Source organism: Solanum stenotomum, chromosome 9 (genome assembly GCF_019186545.1).
Source record: "Solanum stenotomum isolate F172 chromosome 9, ASM1918654v1, whole genome shotgun sequence".
NCBI lineage: Eukaryota > Viridiplantae > Streptophyta > Magnoliopsida > Solanales > Solanaceae > Solanum > Solanum stenotomum.
Window position 1 is genome coordinate 7830512 of NC_064290.1, and position 21987 is coordinate 7852498.

Consider the following 21987-nt stretch of genomic DNA (forward strand, 5'->3'; position numbering starts at 1 on the left):
ACTTAAATTTTTTTCTTTTTGAAGGGGGTGGGATAGGGGCTGGGGGGGTGAGGGTAGGAGGTGGGGAGTGTAAAAAAATAAAAAATTGAAATTAGAAATATCTTTTAAAAACAACTTTTAATATTTTTTTGGGAGGGGTGGTGGTAGGGGTGGGGGTAGGGGTGAGGGTGGGGTAAAAATATTGAATTTAAAAACAAACTTTAAATTTTTTTTTTTGGGGGGGGGGTGGTTGGGGGGGCTGGTTTGAGGGTAGGGACCAAATAAATTGATTTTTTCAATAATTTTTTTTTAATTGGAAGTTGGAAGAGAGTTTTAGAAAATGTTTTTCTTAAGTTTTGAAGGGAAGTCATTTTCCTTAAATTTGAGGAAAATGAGTTGATTTGAAAAACATTTTCCAAAACATTTAATCCAACCAAACATGAGAAAATTGGAATTCATACCAAACACACCCTAAGCTGAAATGTAACAATGGTCTGGGACACTAATTCCTGCTGGAACTGTCAAACATATTCTAAATACACTCAGAAGGAAGAACTGGCAACAGTTTCACAAGGAACTTATTGCTGCATTGTGCAGAGCAATGATATACCAGGTTTGGAGAGAAAGGAACTGGAAATTGTTTAAGGCATCACTGTAAATCCGTGACACAAATTATGAAGGAATTTGTATATAGACTTGTGGTAGTTAAACAGTCTAGAAAGGCGAATAAGTATTGTTGGTTATTGCGGAGATTTGTGTAACTAGAGTTCTATAAGAGGCTTAACTCTCTTAATACCCTTCTTAGAGGGTGATTAGGAGATTGAGTGCTCTTTAGGTGTATTTGTTTTTCGTTTGTTAATGGTAATTTACGTTGGTCACCAAAAAAAACTTGCAAGGGTAAATCATCAAAATACTTTATTTTTGTCAGAAGACAAATGCAACCATGTAGACGACTATAAGAAAAACACACTTGCCCTTCAAAAAGTAATTTCTTCTTCTCTTGTAACTCTAAGATTCTCTCTTCAATTGTATTCTCAATCACAAATCTCACAATCCTGCAAATTTGAATGGTCAACAAAAAAATAATTTAGTAAATGCAAAACGAGGAGAGCTATCAAATTAAACTTCAACTAAGTAACATGTTTTTGGATGTGTTTCTTTCCATTTCTTCTCTCCTTTTGTCCTTTTTCTTGGTTTGGGGGGAGGTTATCTGGGAGAAAGTGAGAGTGGTATCTATGGCGGACAAGATGAGAGAAGCGAGACTAAGATGGTTTGGTCATGTGTAGAGGAGGTGTGACGACGCCCTAGTGAGAAGATGCGAGAGGCTGGTTGTAGCTGGGGTGTGCAGAGGGGTAGAGGTAGGCCGAGAAAAGTATTTGGAAGAGATGATTAGATAGGACATGACGCAACATCATTTTACCGAGGACTTGACTTTAGATAGGAAGGAGTGGAGGTTACGTATTAGAATAGAAGGTTAGTAGGGTTAGAGGGTGTCTTGCTTAGGCTTGTTAGTGCTTGTTGTAGTACTAGTCATACACTAGTTTCTTTGCTTGTTGTAGTACTAGCCATACACTGATTTCTTTCTTGTAGACTTTACACTGTTGTTTTATTAACTGTTATACTTTCTTTATGGTTTTCTTCCTTTATTACTTGGGTTTGATGCACTTGAGCCGAGGGTCTTTCAGAAACAACCTCTCTGGGTATGTTGTTGTTTTTGTTGTTGTTGGTTTTGGGGGAGGGGGTACAGGTTCACAAACTCACTACTGAATCATGACATAAGTCACATGATTGTTCAACATCTCAAGCCTCTTTGCTGTAATAGCCGATTCTATGGTAGAAAACTTCACAAGGTAAGGATGATCAACTTCCTGTCGATTAAAGAAAGACATTGGTCAAACATTTGCGACAATCAAATTTGGCTGATGACCATAGTAAGACAAATACTTCAACATTAAGTTCACAAAAAAGACAAGCACAAAATATTTCATTTGACATGAGAAAATAATTTAAGCAAACAACTACGTTTAATAACACCTCTAGCAGTCGTCTGATAAGCTGGATTGCACGTCAAATAACTCTTTCATTAGTTCAATCCTTACACAGATTTTACATATTTTATCCACGGGACAAGGCATAAGTACCGCCCTAAATTATGACCGAAATCTCAGAGACACACCAAAACTTAACTAGGGTCCTATTACCCCCTAAACAAATTTAAAATGGAATAAATACACCACAAACGTTGACATGGCATAGAGAGTGTGCACACTCTCTTGAAGGCAAGTGATGATTGCACAAATGGGACACATGTCATTTTTTTTATTGGTGACTTTATAATTAGTTAGTACACATATTTATTGATAATAAAACTTATATATATTTAATTATTTTTATTTCTTTAATTGTAAAATATTTATTTTTATTTCTTTTCACTTTAAACTTTTTTTAATTTAATTTATTATCTTTTCACTTTTCATTATTTTAAAAAAATTATGTGTAATTTAAAAAAATAAATAATTTTAAAGTGTCCTTTAGTTTTAACGTTTTAATTTATTTTATGTTTTATTTGATTTTCTTCACTTATTTTGATATTTGTTCAAAATTAACTTATTTTAAATACAAGACATTTGAAATCAAATCAAAATGAAAGACAAAGAAAAAAAAATCAATAGAAAAATAAAAAAGAAAAACAATGTATTTAGGTTAAAAAAAAGTTTCGATACAATGTAAAAAAATGTGTATTAACTTAATTTAAAGACAAGATAAAAAAAATAAGAATATTTTTTTTAAAAAAATTAAATTTTAAAAAAATATTTTTTAATTAAAAAATAATATTTACACACGTGGAGGGAGAGTGTGTACAAACACAACCAACTTGGATGGTTAAAGGTGCCACATCAGCATAAAAGATGCACAAAAGTACGAAAAAAATGAGTCAGGGGTAATAGGATCTTAGTTAAGTTTCGTTGTGTCGCTGAAATTTCGGTCATAGTCTAGGGGTACTTATACTTATGACTTATCCCTTTTATCCACTGACAAATTGATTGTTGTTGTCCAAGACTTAAGTCTAAAACAATGTAATACTATAGTGATGAAATTATACCAAGAAAATGTTTATATATACAGAAGGAAAGGGATATTAAACAGAAGATAAAAATAAAAGAAGTTGCAGCACATTCATATCTATCCATACATAAGAAATGTATTGTCAACCAAAGCACTATGGCGAAGAAGCTGAAAATGAATGTTTGAAAGAAAAGAAGATTGGAAATTGGTAGAAAGAAAGGAAGATGAAAAGAAGTTGAAAGAAAAAGAATGAGGAGAAGTCATTGTTCTTATCAATTTATATCCAAGGAGCAGAATGTCATTTTCACTCTAATTGAACCAGCGAAGAGAGTCAATTAGAAAACCAAAAACAAGAAGATGAGTGCAAGCATCAACTACAATTATGAAGAATGTTCAAGGTTCCACACATGTCAAGCATTTATAAAGCATTGTCTTGGTACCTTCCGCAGGCGTGTGATCATAGCAAAAATGTGTCCATAGTTATTCCTCAGAGTTCCAGCCTGGACATATCTGCACAAAATACAAAATGGGTATAATACAGTTAGAAATAAAAATATCCTTGCTCCCTTCTTACTTTTTTGGCAAGTTAATGACACAAATGATTTGGAATTTTATGGGAAGAAAAAGACATATAAGATTTAAGTTAAAAACCAAGAAACTAACCCAAAGGGTTCAAGAACTACTTGAGAAGGAAACATGATATGCAGCCAAAACAAGAGAAACAATGGGCCAGAAAACTGGCGCAGCCGTAGACAAGCAAAGTGAACTTGAAGGAAGAATTTTTTTTTCCTTCAAATTTACCACTAAACAGTGTGTCTAGTGGTTTTTTATTAATAATAAATAAAAATCCTCCATTGGAATTTGTACAAGCAAGGGGGGCTAGAGCTTACCTTACCAATCCTAATGAGGCTAAAAACCTCTACTTTTAGCAACCATGAAGAAAATAAGAGCTACAGTTTATTACGAACTCTCTGATGGTATTACATATGATGATGCTTAAATAATGCAAAATTATAAAAGCCACGAAGGAAGTTGAGTTATCAACCTCAAACTTCCCTTTACAAATCTGTCCAATAGCTCTTGATATGTTGACACTGTCATGTGATTCTGTTTTGCCAATCGCATCGGTAGGTGCCTTGAAACAAATTCCTTAGTCATCTTATCATCCAAACTAGTATTTCATTTATGCTTCTTTTTGTTATTGAGTTGTTAGCTAGAAGAAATATCTGCATTCCTAGCTACATTTGCAAAATAATGATCCAACACATCCTCTTCTTCACCTTCCTCAAAGATGTCCTCATCTTGAAGGTTATCAAATCTATTTGGAGACAAATGGCTACCACCACCAACTTGTAGTTGTTTTTTTGTGTTAATAGGTGTTAAAAAAGTAAACTTTTCAACATCGGAAATCACCAACTGATCACTTAAAATTGCAGCAACATCAGTTGATGGCAAAACTTCACAGGCATTACTGGTTTGGCACTTCTAGGAACAAAAGTAGGAGCTGCCGGGTTTAATTTGCTGTGCATAGGAGAAGTGACCCGCTCTTCCTCTTCACCTACTATATATGCCCACCTCAAAGCACTTGTCGCTCCTTGGTGTTCCTTATTAGAAATAACCATTTCATTTTTAGAGTTAGTCTGAGAAATTGAGATCTTACCTTTCTCAACATTTTGGTCATTCCTTGTAGACATTAGCTGCTGCCTCAAATATCTATGTTAATCACTCAATGATTCCAATGATTGGCGAGGAATCTCCTGTACCAAGGCATTTAAATGCACAAGTGGTAGATTGTTTTCTGGAATGGAATTAATCATAGTAGCAAACTGATTTTCCTTTAATGTATTAATTACTTCTTGATTAGCAATAACCATTTTAGAAGTTGTTGGATTGATCTCACTACACAATATTATCCGAAAGAGCATCAAAAGTTTAGAGACACGGAACCTCCTTTGGAACAATTGCTCGAGCACTTGAGTTGGTAGTTTGACTGCCTACAATTTGTTGCATTGTGTTATGAAATAGTGAACCAATTCTAACACCTGGAGGCTTTTTCTTTGTCACCAAAATCCAATTTGAATTCTGTACGAATTTCCTTTCAGTCACATTGTTAAATTGATGTACTTGTTGCCCAGAATTTTTGATAAACCGTGCCGCAACTAAAGCTTGATCAATTACACCAGCAGCAGTCAACCTAGCATGCTCTTCACCTACATTTTCACCCATTTTAGCAGCAATAGTAGCCAACTGATACCTTTGGCGATCACCTGTTGATTCCTAGATTTTGATACACAAATTGCATCTCCTGTAAGCTCGTTTTGCACATCCATAATACATGTAGAAGCAACAATATTCAAAATTAGAATGCTGCTCAAAATTTACCAACTAGTATGATTTCATTACCAGCTCGCTTTGCATCTAATATGTCCCTGGCATCTAAAGAAGTTCCAATTTTCGATGCTTCTTCTTGATTTTTTGTTGAATTCTTTATCAATAGCAATCGACATTCACTTTTATTATGGCCTTGGTGCTTACAAAAGTTGAAATTGAAGTTTCATTTGTTGTGGCAGCTTAGCCAATAAATCCAGTTCGACTTCAACCCTAGTTGTGTTTGGTCTTGACTTCTCTTGGGTTTCTTTATCAATATCAATTGGCTTACCCGGTGCCAACGCAATGGATAGTAACGAGACTGTTTGTAAATAACTATGACGGTATATTAGAAAAAGATATCCAAACAAAAGCTTTTGAGGTTTCTTCTCTAGAGACTATGAATTGGTGTTGTACAACCCTTGTGTAACAGGTAGTTGACAGATTTAGCATACCTATTCAAATCTTAGCAAGTAGCCCTAGTGACAGAGAAGGGAGCAGCGGAACCCTGACTGGAGCTTGAGAACGAAATATCAGAGAGAGATAGCATACATACCGAACTGTGCTCGGTTTCTATGGTACAATGTGTTGTAGTAGTCGTATTCTCTATCATCTTCCAGTATCTCCTTATCTTTTGTATCCATTTACGTTCATATTTCCTCATTTCTATCCCTCTCAATACGTAATGGAATTTCGGATAAGGAATTTGACAGCAATTGGAGAAAATTAAAGGTATTCAAATTTACACATCATTCATTTTTGGGCATTTCAAAATCATCCAATTTCATACAAGAAATTCAAGAGCTTTGGAAGAAGGAGGGAAATAGCCTCTTCGTACTTTCTGGAGGCGAAGTAATGACTCAAAAGACTCAGAGTTTTATGGGAAGAAAAGTCTTTTAAGTTTCCGGTTAACTTAACTTTAGTAGTCCTAATTAGTTGATGTTATTTTACTTAGCAGGCATTTGACCATGCAATATGGTATCGTGAGATGGAATCAGCATTTGGATATGTGATTTTAGGCTGATTTCATCTCATGATTCCATATCATGAGATGTGATTTCATATTCTCCAAAAACCATGATATGGAATTCCCATATAATTCCATATCATGATTTGAGATATTTTAATATAAAAATTGATCATATTTTGTTAAAACAACCCCACATTTATATCTACTAACCATTTATTTCATATGTAAATAAAATGTATAATCACATCATTACTTTTTAAAATTTATTATTCTCACCGACATAAAATTTATTATTCTCACCAACACATAGTCACTTTAACTCACACCAACCGATTATTAAAGTGATGAAATATTTATGATCTATGAGCATGAAAATATAGTTGCGGATGATATTGACCAACAAATGCAGGTTTAACGTGAGGAAATTGTTTGTACTATGTGGGGGGATTATATTAAAGACTAGTACACTACAATTTATGTTCAATTTTTTTTATTAAATTAAAGTTAGATGAAACAATTACTTAAATGGAGAACAAATAGCTTTGTAATAATTTATTATGCAATTTTATAATTTTTTGTTTATTTGATAAGATTGAATAAACAATTGGGGTTATTTTAATAGTTTTACAACTTATGGATTTTTATGTTTATGAGAAAATATACAATACAAAAATTACATATAGCATGTCCAAACAAAATTTCAATTTCATCTCATGATTCCATATCATGATACCATATCGCAATACCATATCGCATGGCCAAACGGGTTAACTAGTGCTTTTCAAGTACTATTTGAAATCGTTGTTTTCTGCGAGCAATAAAAAAGATCAAGTTTCTCTCGGTTTCTTAATATATGATTCGAGTAGTTGATATCTCTTTTGACAAAAATGTTTCTTAAAAAAAAATGTTTTCCTCACTTTACATCTTCTATCCCAATCTATCTCAATTTTTTTTTTCGTTTTAGTCAACGACAAAAAAAAAATGTTAACTTTTTATAATTAGAAACAATTTATTTTAAAATTTTCCTTTTACCTTAATAATTAATCGGAAAAGGGCCTAAAATGTCTCTCAATTTGGGCCCCCAAATAACCCTGACACCAATTTTTTGGCTCAAAAATACTCTTATATCTAACAATCATACTCATAAGGTGGATGGAGCACAATATTGTACAAAATCTCATAGTTTAAGGGCATTTTAAGCCTTTTTCCATTAAAATAATTTGAAATTACTTAATATATGATTGATTTGATTTTGAATTTCATAGTAAATTAAAAATATATATATAAAAAAGTTAGGCATCTACTCTCTACACTCCTCCCCACCCCTTCACTTCATATCTCTTCCATTTTTTTCTATTTGGATCCCCATTTATGAGTTGAGTTATAATAAATTTGGGGTTGATTTAAAATATGCCAATTGGAAAATATCATGAGATTAATTATTTTTTTCAATCTTATTTTCAAGTGTATCGGGTCAAAATATGAATTATATGTGGTTTTATTAAATTTTTTTTTTTTAAATATGATTTTTATTATTTATTTGAGAAGGGTTTAAATTTGGACCATTTACATTAGGCAACATAATAAATAAATATTTAATAATTTTACTTTAAGGGAGCTATTAAAAATAAGGGCAAATATGAGCCAATTGATTAACATCGAGGGTATTTTTGAGCCAAAAGGTAGACGCCCGGAGTATTTTAGGGCCGAAAGGTGGAGGGAAGGTAGTTTTGTACCAATTCAAATATTTGTGTGGCATAGGCCCTTCTCTATAACCATATAAATATGTAGCATTTGTTTTACATCACAAATTTCAAGAAGTTGGCACATAGATTAGGATGAAGGGAGTATTTTCTCTGATCTTGTTCATGAACTATCCTTCATGAGCCAGCTCCGGCATCCCCAAATTCCTATATCTAGCATGATGGCATGTGAACTATATTTTGTAAGGGTGAGAGTCTCACCGTGAGACAGTCTTTCACTTGTGAACACAAACACAAAGTTCTCTGCTGGTTAGATGTTCTTTGAATTGCCTGAATGTGAATCCGAGCTCCTAAGTTGATCATGAATATTTTGTAAATAAGTTAAAAGTAACTAATAATGGGGCATACGGTCTGGACCAATTGCTCCAAAGGTAAGAAATTCGTCTGACCAGCAAAGAGGTCCAGTCCTGAGTAGTATGTGGGAGATAAGAGTATCCCAGCTTCTCAGGCTTTTTTGGATATCAACTCGTAGAGGGTCCTGAGGATGAGAAGATAGGAATATATGCTGGTGCTCTCTGTTTTGTACTTCACTTGATGTGCATTGGGGACAGTGCACTGTCTAAGTGTGGTGTGGGAAACTTTCTAATTCATGTTTTGGATGATTGTAATGTAACTACGACAGTACTAGTTTTCACACTTTTTGTTAGTCACTTGCTTTCTTTTGTTTATGATCTCTGTATTCGTGACTTGTATAGCTAGTTACTTTTGTCTCTGGTTAGTAACTTTCAGTTTATTGGTAGTTTCTATTTGTAGTAACTAGTAAGTAGTCGTATATAAGCTTTAGCAGTTTAATCCTCTTTTAAAACGAAACCAAAGAAAGCACATGTCAAGTCCATACAGCCAAAAACAACAGAAACACTCTTTGGACACATCAAACTCCATAAAGCCTAAAAGCAAATGTCAGAACACTTCGTAACAGAATTTTTCTAGAAGCTGAACAATGCAAATGTCAATTAGTGATAATAAAACAGGGATGTCAAGTCCTCGTTTGTTAGCTTTCCTAAGGCCTCTGAAGAACCAACAATTGTCCTGCAATCAGAGGAAAAACGAACAGTTAGGGGAAAATGGTTTTCTAGAGAAAGAACGGAGAAGGGAGCAAAGAAGGGATGTAATAAAAAGATTGACAATAACAGCATGCAAGGGAAAATCATCAAAATACTTCATTTTTGTCAGAACACATATGCAACTATGTACACGACTATAAGAAAAACAAACATGCCCTTCAAAAAGTAATTTCTTCTTCTCTTGTAACTCCAAGATTTTCTCTTCAATTGTATTCTCAATCACAAAACTCACAATCCTGCAAATTTGAAAACAATAATAAGCTCCATTCAAAGGCATCCAAAGTAGAATAAATACGACACACACTTAATTGACTGGTTTATATTGCCCTATTCGATGGATTCTATCTTGGGCTTGCTGATCCACCGCAGGATTCCACCAGGGATCCATTAAGAAAACCTAGAAAGGATTAAGAGATGAGCCACCAAGCATGTGCTATTCAACAGATAAACAAAAGTCATAATTTGTATATCAAATGAACTAAATAACAGGAAATATAATAGGAATGCAACATTAGATATGCACAAGAATTAAGAATTTAGGGAGGTACCCAGAGAAAGAAAATAGATCCTTACATGTGAAGCAACTGTAAGATTGAGGGCAACACCTCCAGATTTCAAGCACATAAGCAATATCCTGCAATCTGAATCCTCATTGAATCTGTTAAGTGCAGCATCTCTTGCGGCAATAGACATGGATACTAATTGAACACAATTAATGTCTGACAGCTGAATACACACAATACACGCTTCTTTTTTGTTAGTCTGAAAGGAAGAAGGGAAAGTAGGAAGGAGAAAGTACCATTATGTCTTACTTTAAGAGAATACTGTATCAAATCCAAAAACGATGTGAACTAGCTAAAAACTAATCCTTCTGCAGAACCATCCCTTTCAACCATGTCGCTAATTTCTTCCCTCTACATTCAATAAAAGTAAAAATGAGTATCAAGCATGTATTAGCCGACCCCTCACTTTGAAACTCAAGGTGGAGTTCTGTACTATAAAACTCAAGCTAAAGGTGGTTTTAAATTGAGTCTCAATCAAGGAGATGAAGGTCTTTATAACCTGCAAGGCATTGCTTTTGCAGCTTAATGGGTGTGTCTAAGTGGACCTGCTAAAGTCATCCACTATGGTAAGGAATTATTTGTAATTGTTATATGTTGGAGTATGATAAGGTCCCCAGAGATCAATGTGAAGCAATTCAAAGATTTTGGTAGTTTCGGTGGTTTTTGTGGGAAATGGGAGTCTGTTTTGTCTGGCCATGGGACATATGGTACACATAAGAGGCTGTTTGGAAGAAAACTGAGAAGGGATAGAAGATATGCTTTGCATTTTAACAAAAGGAACATGTCCCAGCCTATTATGCCACAACAAGTCTACATCATTTTTACTAGATGAACAAGGAAGAGCAGCTTGGAGAGGAACACTTGCATTACATGGAAATAAAGATTTAAGTATCAACAACTGAATGAAAAGAAGATGAATCAGAAAGACTAGAGCTAGAATTGAAACTGGAATTGGAAATGCAATTACAAGAGGAAATGAAATCTGCCTTAGGGATGACTTTTCTGCTCTTCAAACATTTTGAACACAGGTAATACGATCCATCTCTGCTACTACCAATCTCCTGAGGACAATAGAGTTGAGTTGAACAGTTAAAGGAGTGAACAGAAATCAACTTGTATTTGAAAGATGGGACAAACAACACCTTATGTATGGTAATCTCAGGGATAAGTGTTACATCACCAAATTCTTGTACCTTAGCCTTATAACCATTGGGAAGACTAATAAGTATTGGATATGGTAATGTTTTGATGTTGGTCATTGAGTTTTTGTTAAAGGTCAAGTGGTTGGAATCTCCTGAGTCTAGGATCCACAAGTCAGCCTTTGATTCAAAACATTTACAAGATGGTTTACTAAAATCAGTTGAAGAATTGCAGATCACAATACCTGCAAAGTTTGCAGCTCCATGAGTGTTGTCTGAGCCATCACTGCTTTGAAATTATCTCAGCAATTGCATCATCTGTCCATATGGCTCTTTGGTTAGGCCAACGTTTTGATCCTCACTCTGGATGGCTAGACCTTCCCTTATATGTTACATCATCAACAGGCTATCCATGCACATTTGCTACTTTCCCCTTTCCTTTGTTGAACCAGTAAGATTGGTGTTGATTATGCCCCTGACCACTATTGTTGTTCTGGTAATTCTGATTATTATAGCTTTGAGTGTTGGTGTTATATTGTGGACCAGTAGGATAGCCATGCAATTTGTAGCACTTATCCTCCGTGTGCCCTTGCCTCTTACAATATTCACTCATAGGTCTCCTCCCAGAGTGGCTGCTAGAGGAGCTTCCAGGTGAATAATTGGGTCTAGGGGATAGATGTCGGGGGAGTAATTGGTCTTGAAGGTTCTGTAAGAAGAAGCCCCAGATGAACCTGCAATAACAGAGGTGGACTCCATAATGAACTGATTTGTTGGCTTGAACTCTCGTTGGTTTCCTCCTGGAACAATATAGAAAAAGCATGCACCATACTTGGTAGTGGATTCACCATGAGGATGTTCCCCCTCACCACAGTGTACACTTCATTAAGTCCCATGAGGAAATGAATCAATCTTCTCTCTTGTTCTGCTTTGTGCAAGTTATCCGTTGCACCACAAGTGCAAACACAGGTGCAATGAGTTTTAGCATTCAAAGTACATAATTCTTCCCATAGCTTTTTCAGCCTAGTGTAATAAGTAGTGATGTCGAGATTGCCTTGAGCCATGTCATTGATTTCTTTTTGTATTTTATATAATTTCGCACCATTGGTTTGATCATATCGTTCCTCCAATTCTTTCCAGAGTTCTACTGAATTACTAGCATACTCAACACTATCTGCAATTTCCCTAGAAAGAGAGTTGAGGATCAAGGAAGTTACCATATCGTCACATCTGTTCCATTGTCGTAGCTCAGGAGATGGCATATTTGGCTTCACACAGTCACCAGTGAAGAAACCTACTTTATTCTTCACAGAAAGAGAACGCAGGACACCTCTTCTCCAGGATCTGTATCCAATTCCATCAAATGGTGCTGGTACCAACATTGCCCCGGGATTGTCTGAAGGATGTACATAGAGTGGACTGGTTGCTTCAATGGTCGATTTCCCAGTCCTACCCGGAGGGACGACTCCGTCAGTTTGATCGCCCATAGCAGAAAAAAAATCTAGATAAAAGGGGAAGAAACAGGGATAATCGATCAGAGGAGCAATCGATTGCGAACTGGCAGTGGAACATTGCTAAAGTAGCTCAGAAGAAGTTGAAGAAGAACGAAAAGATAGCTGGAGTGACGGAATCACAGAATTAGCCGTGTGACTCTGATACCATGTCAAACTTCAATCTAGCTCAATGTTGAGCATCAATAGAGTAGCCGACTCCATTATTGAGAGAGAGAGAGAACTGAAAGTTTAGATACTGGAAAAGTATATTTTATTCATAGTGTTTCTACAGTATTTATAAGAGAACAAGTAAAGACCAAATAAACTAATCAATCCCTAATTCTTAGGAAATCCTTGAATCAAGGGATTTCCTCTAAACTATTTTCCTAGAATAATATATTCTAATCCCATATTCACAGGAGCAGATTCTAATCAAATCTGCCAGCTTTATTTGTGGAGCAGATTATAATCAAATCTGCCAGCTCAATGGTGGAGCAGACTATGACTAAATCTGCCTACTCATTCAACACTCCCCCTCAAGTTGGCATGTAAATATCAAACATGCCTAACTTGCTCACAAAGGACTCAAAAGTAGTTCTGAAAAGACCTTTTGTGAAAATATCTGCAACTTGTTCTGTTGTTGGCACAAAAGGAATGCACACACTTCCATCTTCAATCTTTTCTTTAATGAAGTGTCTGTCCACTTCAACATGCTTTGTTCTATCATGTTGAACTGGATTATGAGCAATGCTTATGGCAGCCTTATTGTCACAATACAACTTCATTGGAAAACTCACAGGTCTTCTTAGTTCTTCCAAAAATCTCTTGAGCCACAATATTTCACAAATTCCGTGTGCCATGGATCGATACTCAGCCTCAGCACTACTTCGAGCCACCACATTTTGCTTCTTACTTCTCCATGTCACCAAATTTCCCCAAACAAATGTACAATATCCAGATGTAGACCTCCTATCAATAGATGAACCTGCCCAGTCTGCATCCGTATAAGCCTCAACACTTCTTTGCTCGTTCTTCTTGAAGAACAACCCTTTCCCAGGTGAACTCTTTAGATACCTTAGGATTCGATACACAGCTTCTTGGTGTTCTTCTCATGGAGAATGCATGAACTGACTGACTAGGCTCACAACAAAGGAAATATCAGGTCTAGTATGTGACAAGTAAATCAACTTGCCTACCAATCTCTGATATTGGCCCTTATCAATCAATTTTCCTTCCTTTACAAACTTCAGATTTGGATCAATTGGAGTTTCAATTGGTCTACAACCACTCATTCCAGTTTCTTTTAACAAATCAAGAACATACTTCCTTTGTGACACTATAATTCCTTTCTTCGATCGTGCAACCTCCATGCCAAGAAAGTACTTTAGCGGGCCTAAGTCCTTTATCTCAAATTCTGAGGCAAGACGTTCCTTTAGATTTTTTATCTCAACCACATCATCTCCTGTGAGGATAATATCGTCAACATACACTATAAGAACGGTTGTTTTTCCTTCCAGTGAATGTCGAGTAAACATTGTGTGATCTGCTTGTCCCTGCACATACCCTTGCTTTTTCACAAATTGAGTAAACCTTTCGAACCAAGCCCTTGGAGATTGTTTTAGACCATAAAGAGATCTTCTAAGCCTGCATATCTTTGACTTGTACTTCCCTTCAAAACCTGGTGGGGGATCCATATAGACTTCTTCCTCTAGGTGCCCATTCAAGAAAGCATTCTTCACATCCAACTGCTGAAGAGACCAGTCGAGATTTACTGCGATTGTCAACAGGACTCTAATTGAGTTTAGCTTAGCTACTGGAGCAAACGTCTCAAGATAGTTAATGCCATATGTCTGCGTGAATCCCTTAGCTACTAGGCGGGCCTTATACCTTTCCAGGGATCCGTCTGATTTGAATTTGGTGGTGAACACCCATTTACAACCCACTGGTTTCTTTCCCTCGGGTAAATCCACTAACTCCCATGTCTCATTTTTTTCAAGAGCTCGCAATTCCTCCAAAATAGCCTCCTTCCACTTGGGAACTTGTAGAGCATCCTGCACATTTGTTGGAATCTCCACACTAGAGAGTTGTGAAGTAAAGGCTGAATAACTAGGAGACAACTTTTTGTAGGACACAAACATAGAAGTAGGATATTTAGAAGTAAATCTAACACCTTTGCGTTTCGCAATAGGTAGATCTAGATCTAAGGAATTAGAAATAGAATCAGTTGGAAGAGTACCTTGAATTACAGTAAGGTCTTGTGGGACTGATTTTTGGCAGTGTTGAGAATCTTCGGTCCTTTTTTCTTGAGTTCGGTTCCTTCTCGAATACACCTGCATTTCTGTTTTTTGTTCTCTATTCCCATTTTTATTTTTGTCATTTGAAGGCGCTACAGGTTCAAGTTCAATTTCTGAGTTTTTATCATTTAAGTCACTTTGGTTTTTATCATCTCTTGGATCACATTTATTTATATCTTCTCCTACATCTCTCACATCAGTATTTATTGTAATATCAGGCTCCTCATTTTCTTGATATCTAGTTTCCTCAATATCACAAAAAAAAGAATCTTCACCTACATGATACTCCCCCTGAAGATGAGTAGTAAAATAGAGTTGCGACTCAAAGAAAGTAAGGTCCATTGTGACAATTATCTTCCTAGCATGTGGATCATAACACTTATATCCCTTTTGACTTGGGGCATATCCTACAAAAATACACTTCTTAGCCCGCGGTTCAAGTTTACTACAATTATGGACATGAACAAATGTTGTACAACCAAAAACTCTCAGAGGCAGATCTGTAGTTAACCTAGAACTAGGAAAACTTTCTTTGAAAACTTTAAAAGGTGTCTTAAATTCAAGAGGGCGAGATGGCATCCTATTAATAAGGTAAGTGGCAGTCAAGAGAGCCTCTCCCCAGAGGTGTTGTGAAACTTTACTAGTAAACATTAAAGCTCTCGTTACCTCTAAAAGGTGTCTATTTTTTCTTTCGGCGATACCATTTTGTTGAGGTGTATCTGGACAAGAGCTTTGGTGTACTACCCCAGTTTTTCTGAAAAAACTTCCTAATTGTTCATTAAAAAATTCACGGCCATTGTCATTCTGAAAAATCTTGATTTTCTCATTGAACTGTGTTTCCACCATGACATAGAAAGTCTCAAACACATTTTTAACCTCAGATTTGTCCTTCAATAAAAAAACCAACTCAATCTAGTATGATCGTCAATAAAAGTTACAAACCACCGTTTCCCAAACATTGTTGAAATTCTAGACGGACCCCAAACATCACTATGAATCATTGTAAAAGGTTTTGAAGCCTGATATCTTTGAGAAGGAAAAGAAGATCGGTGATGCTTAGCCATTTCACAAAATTCACATTGGAATAAGGATGGATTTTTATTTCTAAATAACTGAGGTAACAAATGTCTTAAATAATAAAAACTTGGATGTCCAAGCCTATAGTGCCAAAGCATGACTTTATTCAAAACAAAAGTAGAGTTCAAACAAATAGGATTCAGCTGTAGTGAGTTGTTCCCGTTGTCAAGAAAATAAAGACCTCCTGATTCTCTAGCACTGCCAATCATCTTCCCCGAAACCTTTTCCTGAAATTCACACAAATCAGAATCAAAAATAGCACGACAATTAAGAGAACGGGTTAATTTACTGACAGAAACTAGATTACAAGAGAGCTTTGGAACATGAAGAGTATCATGAAGTACAAGGGATGGTGATAGTTTAATAGTTCCTTTTCTAGCAATTGCAGAGAAGGAACCATCAGCTATCTTGATTTTTCTGTTCCCTGCACAAGGAGTGTAAGTAGAGAAAAAAATGGGAACTTCCAGTCATGTGGTCACTGGCTCCTGAATCTATGATCCAAGAATCTATTTGGTTGGAATTGGTACTAAGAAAAGCAGACGATACAGTACCTGTTTCAGCAAAAGAACAGGAAGGATTAGAAGAATTTTGTGCATTTGCACGAAATTGTGGAGATTGAAGGAGTTTGTGCAGAATTTCCAATTGTTCCCTTGTAAATGGAGACGTTTCTGGAGAAGGTTGCTGCCCCTGATCAAAATAAGTTGTTTGGAGGGCCTGACCATTTTGAGATTGAAACCCACGATCATCAACTCCCTTTTTCTTCCAGTTTAGTGGTTTCCCATGAATCTTCCAACAAGTTTCACGGGTGTGCCAATATTTTTTGCAATGATCACACCATGGCCTTTTGTTTTTGTCCTCTCCATTCTTCACTGTTACAAGAGCTGAAGAGTCTATAACAGGTTTTAGTTCAACATTTAAATCAGGTTTTAACATAACTTTCCTCCTAGTTTCCTCTCTCCTAACTTCAGAAAATGTTTCACGGAGTGAGGGCAGAGGATTTTTTCCTAGGATTCGCGACCTGACCTCATCAAACTCTCGGTTTAATCCTGCTAAAAAGAGGTAAACTCTCTCATTTTCTTCCTTTTTTTTCGCTTTCACACTATCCACAGAACACTCCCATTCATCATTGTAACACTGGTCTAACTCCTGCCACAAGGACACCATTTCATTATAATAAGTAGTGACTTCATTCTCACCCTGCTTAGGTTGCCATAGCTTAATTTTTAACTCAAAAATTTGAGAGGCATTTTCTACATCTGAATATGTCTCCCTAACGGCTTTCCACACATCCTTAGCAGTGGGCAAAAAGAGATAAGATTTACCTATGACTGGTTCCATGGAATTTATTAACCAAGCAATCACGAGTGATTTCTCTGATCTCCGGGAGTTCATTTTTGGGTCTCCAACTCCCGGCTTTTTTGTCTCTCCGGTCAAATGTCCCAGCTTTCCATGGCCATCGATTACAAGCTTTACGGACTGTGCCCATTCTAGATAGTTCTTCCCATTTAATTGATGAGAAGTTAACTGGAAGGGCATATGAGAAGCATTGCCTCCTTGTGTCATCAGATTTTCTGCAGGAGCTTCCAGAGAAGAACTTTTGTCTTCTGTTGATGTTTCAGAAAGATGCTCTCCGTGAAAGGCTGTTTTACCCATATGATGTTTAGATACTGGAAAAGTATATTTTATTCATAGTGTTTCTACAGTATTTATAAGAGAACAAGTAAAGACCAAATAAACTAATCAATCCCTAATTCTTAGGAAATCCTTGAATCAAGGGATTTCCTCTAAACTATTTTCCTAGAATAATATATTCTAATCCCATATTCACAGGAGCAGATTCTAATCAAATCTGCCAGCTTTATTTGTGGAGCAGATTATAATCAAATCTGCCAGCTCAATGGTGGAGCAGATTATGACTAAATCTGCCTACTCATTCAACAAGAACTAATTTGTGAAATGAGAAAAATGTATATTGCATTCATTCATTTCTTATGTGAGGTATATAGATATCTGTGGAAAAAAAACTGCCAGATAACAGTCTGTCAAAGATATTATGGCAGAAAAAAATATACTCTATTGGAAACACAAATTCCTTCCTCATTTGAACGATGAGAGAATCTCAATTTGGCTCTTTTGTTCCCAAACTTCCTCTCGGACAATCACCGGATGAAATCATTACAGTCGTCGGTAAAAATTGGGAAACACAAAAATTTATAATCAACTAGAAAGACTGATCATACATTCCAATCATAAAAATAACTTTTAAACAATAAAAATTGCACATAAAATTGGAAGGAAAAAAAACACCGAGGATGAGTTCTCGTTGTTTACGGGAAAAAGCAGAGACCAAAGCTGCAATATATATCAACTTAAATATGCTTGTTTGACATAGTTATTAATTCAATGCAAGGCATTTCATGTAACTCTCAACTTACAATTTATGCAACATTAGAGGAGCACCATATTTGGGTTGCATAGTTATTACAGACTGTGGAGCATGAGTGTACGAAGGAGATAGTTCAAACGCAAAGCGTTGCAGAATCATAGCCATAGCCATCTTCGCTTCTATCATTGCGAAGTTCAGTCCAATGCATATCCTAGGTCCCGCGCCAAATGGGAAAAACGTCATTTGGCCCTTAGTTGCCTTTGAAATTCCTTCACTGAATCTCTCTGGCTTGAACTTTGTTGCATCTTCACCCCATATTTCCTTGTCATGATGCACTAAAATTGTTGGCAAAGACAGCATCACTCCTTCTGGTAAAGTTAGTTCCCCTAGCTTTGTTTTAGTTGTAATCCTTCGACCTAGTGCAGCAGTTGGTGGATATAGCCTTAATGACTCGTGCAAAATCATTGTCACCTATTGTTAAAATGAGTTCAGCATTGAATTATTAAAGTAATAAGGAAATCAAGAACATAGAACCAAAGATTGATGGAGCCTATGTCGAACGTGTTCAAATGAATCTAATATTTTCCACAAACGATTCAAACAAACGCATTCTCACTATTTGATTGGGCATGGAGTTAAATAGAAAAAAAAACTTGTAAAACTTGAGATCATAAACATTCCATGATATTTCTATGGCTATAAAAGTGTTCCATCAAAGGGTAATTGGAAACTTAAAGATTAAATATGTCATTCTTTTCTGAACAAACTAAAAAGGAAAAACCGTCACACAAAATGGAACAAAGGGAGAGTGTATAACAATGAGTTCAATGCAAAGAACCTAAGTTTAAATCCTTAGACGCTAAATAAAAGTAACACCATGTGTTGCGGAGATATGTAAATTATAAGGAAGGTAAACAAGCTAAAATAACTTACAACTTTCAAGCGATTTAATCCATCAAATTCTGGCATGCCATCTCCAAAAAGTTGCAAAACCTCTTCTCTAGCGCGAACTTGCCAGTCTGGATGCCTGCTTAACAAAATCATAGTCCATACAAGCCATACAGAGGTTGTCTCTTGTCCAGCAAAAAAGAACAGCTTACACTCCTCAATAACATCTTTTATAGTCATACCAAAATTCTTGTTACCGTGTTGCTCGATTTCTTTAAAGTTGGATTCCAACAATATGCCTAATAGGTCATCAGTATTGGCCTCCCCTGCTTTCATTCCCTTCACTCTTTTATCAATAATTCCCCTAATTGTTGCTTGAACTTCTCTTTCAATCTCCTTCATCCTTCTGTTTCTCTTAGTTGGCAAGAACCTACATTAGTTTAACACAAAAAAACATGTATATCATCATCAAATAATCACTATTTTAAACTTCTTTTCCTGTTATATTTGGATATAGATACTGGGAAGAAGGGTTTAAGTTATATACACACGTAAATAGTTTTTACTCTATCAATGTATTTTAACTTGTCATTGAAGGCGCTATAGAAACATCAAACATAGGTATTAGCGGCGTACAACTTCCACAAAAACTTGTCGATGATCCTATTTAAGGACGGATTAGAAACCATTACCAAAATATATGTTAGCTAGGGACCATTTAGCAACAGGTTAGTGATGAACTTTGTAATACATAACTTAAACTATGGAAAAATGACGTCGTATTACCTCCATCCCGGAATATATAAGGTGCGAGAAACTTCAATGACATGCTTAGCTTGTTCTTTTTGAAGCTCAAATATCTTTCGACCTTCTTCATAGTTGCTCCCAAAGGCTGTGCGAGAAATAACATCACTAGTCAATCTTTGAAGGTAAGGCCATATATCGAGTTCGGTGGACGATTCTTTCATTGAGACAGCCTCCTCCCATTGACTCACCATTTCACTGCAGCTCAAATGAACTGCGTGAAGCATATCCTACACATTGTAAACCACTCATTAATACAAATTAAACCAACTGCATCTTGTAGAAATATTATCTCCTAAAAAAACTAAGGCCATAATTGCAAGCTAGAGAGAAAACAGAATGAAAGTAGAGTCAATATCATGAATTTGTGATACATGGAGAGTTGCTCAAATGGTAAGCACCCCTCACCTCTAACCTAGGATTGTGGGTTCGAGTCACTAAAGGAGCTAAAAGGAGGGGAGCTTCAAGGGGGGGGGGGGGGGGGNTCGTGAATTTGTGATTATCAATACAAGTGAAGTAATTTTTGTTTATACTGTTATGGAGATGAGGTTTTTTGTTGCATTGCGTGACTATCTTATTTAAAAACTTAAACTGTTAATACTTGAACACACCAAGAAACCAAGGGAATTCAACATCTACTATACATACGTAAAAATAAACAAATTTAACATTTCAACAAAGCGGATTCAAATGAACCCCTTTTGTCCCCTTAGCTTCCCCCCTATGTGAAAATATATTATGCTTTTGGGAGGGAGAGGAATGATAAAATACCTTTATCTTCTCCATATGGAAAGCAGGATTGAGAATTTTCCTATGCTTTGCCCATTTATCATCTTCATAGCTTAGAATTCCTTTTGCCAGCAACTTGGTCTGTGGAGGGTATTTTGGCTTTTGATAGAGGGCATGTTTGTTAAACACATCCCTTATTAACTCAGGGTCCCCTACAATTACCAAAGGCTTTGGCCCAACCCATATAAAACAGTTTTTACCTGTACAATATTGCAAGCCCAAAAATTCTTAGCTCAACTTTTCTTACTTTTCACAAGTATAGAAAGATGCGGAGTTAGAACTTGAAATTTATAGCTAGATTCTCATTATACTTGTTGGATTTGAAACTAAATATGTATGCATATTTAATAAATTTCCTATTATAAATATATGGTCCAAGCAAAAGTAACTAGTTTATCCGAACTCCTACTTGATACTAAAGTTGAGTCATTGGATCATGTTGTTGTGGGCGGGTAAGCACTCCTCTATCCTTACCTCGCGTTTGGTCATAGATTTTGGATCAAAACTTCTGAAAAATCTTCTTGAAATATCTGTTTGACCATAGATTTGAAACAAACTTTGAAATCTCCAAGTTCCATAAAACTGGTGGAAAAATTTCACTTTTCACTCACAAAACTTCAAAAATTCCCAAGTAAAACAACTTTAAGTTAAAAAAATCATAACTTCAAAAACTCAATTCTCAAGCTTCAACTTCAAAATCCATGGTCAAACAAGAGCTTAATCAAAGATCTCGAGTTTGAGCTTTGAAATGAAATACACTTTACTCCATATGTGAATTCAAACTAATCAAACCCTAAAACAAATACATGAGAAAACCAATGAAAAGAAAACAAAAAATTACCGTATTTCTTGATTGTTTGAACGAAATAAGGGAGAATTATTGGTGTTAAGTCATCATCAGAGACATTCAATGGTTTGGACTTTGCATCTTCAATGCTTTTAGACAGCTCTTTGATGTCTCCATAAATCAATTTGTAAGAGTTCCCTTTGAGACCTTGTTTTCTAAGGCATTTCTCCAATTTCCTTGGCCTAAACCATGCCCAGTCCAACAACCTCCATGCATATATTACAAAGGTAATTGCTAATAAAAATAAGGCTAAGAAATAGTAAGTAACAATCTCCATTACTTAATGTTTCCTTCCCCCTATAAGGAATGTAATGTGTTATATATATACTGTGGTTGAAGTTTAAATACTCTCACTTGTGAAAAATTAAAGTTAGTTTTTTGAAGGTACAAAAAATATCTTAGATATTTAGTAGAATTTTCTAAAATTTTGGAGGTACAAAAAATATCTCAGATATTTAGTAGATCTTTTTAGAATTTTGTAGAGTAAATATCTTTGATATT

General features: G+C 35.7%; 2 protein-coding genes, 1 long non-coding RNA gene and 1 pseudogene across 4 annotated transcripts in view; all 4 read right to left on the bottom strand.

Annotated features, from left to right (window-relative positions):
- LOC125877064 (cytochrome P450 CYP72A219-like) overlaps nt 1-21778 on the bottom strand; it is a 46030-nt gene extending 24252 nt beyond the window's left edge. Inside the window, exons 1-5 of one of the 2 annotated variants that reach the window (XM_049558376.1) lie at nt 21481-21778; nt 20622-20839; nt 19833-20080; nt 19092-19476; nt 18199-18629 (exon numbers count right to left, since the gene is read on the bottom strand). In XM_049558376.1, the coding sequence (XP_049414333.1) occupies nt 18204-18629; nt 19092-19476; nt 19833-20080; nt 20622-20839; nt 21481-21763 (1560 nt within the window). In that variant the 5' untranslated portion in view covers nt 21764-21778 and the 3' untranslated portion in view covers nt 18199-18203. Of the gene's footprint in view, nt 1-18198; nt 18630-19091; nt 19477-19832; nt 20081-20621; nt 20840-21480 lie in introns of those variants that run through there. The other variant, XM_049558377.1, reaches the window with a different exon arrangement.
- Nucleotides 1711-5965, bottom strand: LOC125877072 (uncharacterized). The gene is made up of 3 exons (XR_007447569.1): nt 4706-5965; nt 3486-3555; nt 1711-1847 (listed from the first exon to the last, which is right to left on the bottom strand). It is a non-coding gene; the product is annotated as an uncharacterized LOC125877072 (long non-coding RNA).
- Nucleotides 9099-11195, bottom strand: LOC125876032 (ATP-dependent helicase rhp16-like; annotated as a pseudogene).
- LOC125877069 (uncharacterized) lies at nt 16172-17185 on the bottom strand. The gene is made up of 2 exons (XM_049558386.1): nt 17095-17185; nt 16172-16653 (listed from the first exon to the last, which is right to left on the bottom strand). The coding sequence occupies exons 1-2, from the start codon at nt 17162-17164 to the stop codon at nt 16172-16174; spliced, it is 552 nt and encodes a 183-aa protein (XP_049414343.1). The 5' UTR covers nt 17165-17185.
- Nucleotides 21779-21987: the final 209 nt, after the last annotated feature.

What these genes read in the sequence shown, in the direction of transcription:
- LOC125877069 (XM_049558386.1), bottom strand. Translation starts at nt 17,164, where the DNA reads ATGAACTCCCGGAGATCAGAGAAATCACTCGTGATTGCTTGGTTAATA. An exon ending in TTCCATGGAACCAGTCATAG is followed by an intron (nt 16,654 to 17,094) that starts GTAAATCTTATC and finishes TAGACTCTTCAG; the next exon opens with CTCTTGTAACAGTGAAGAAT.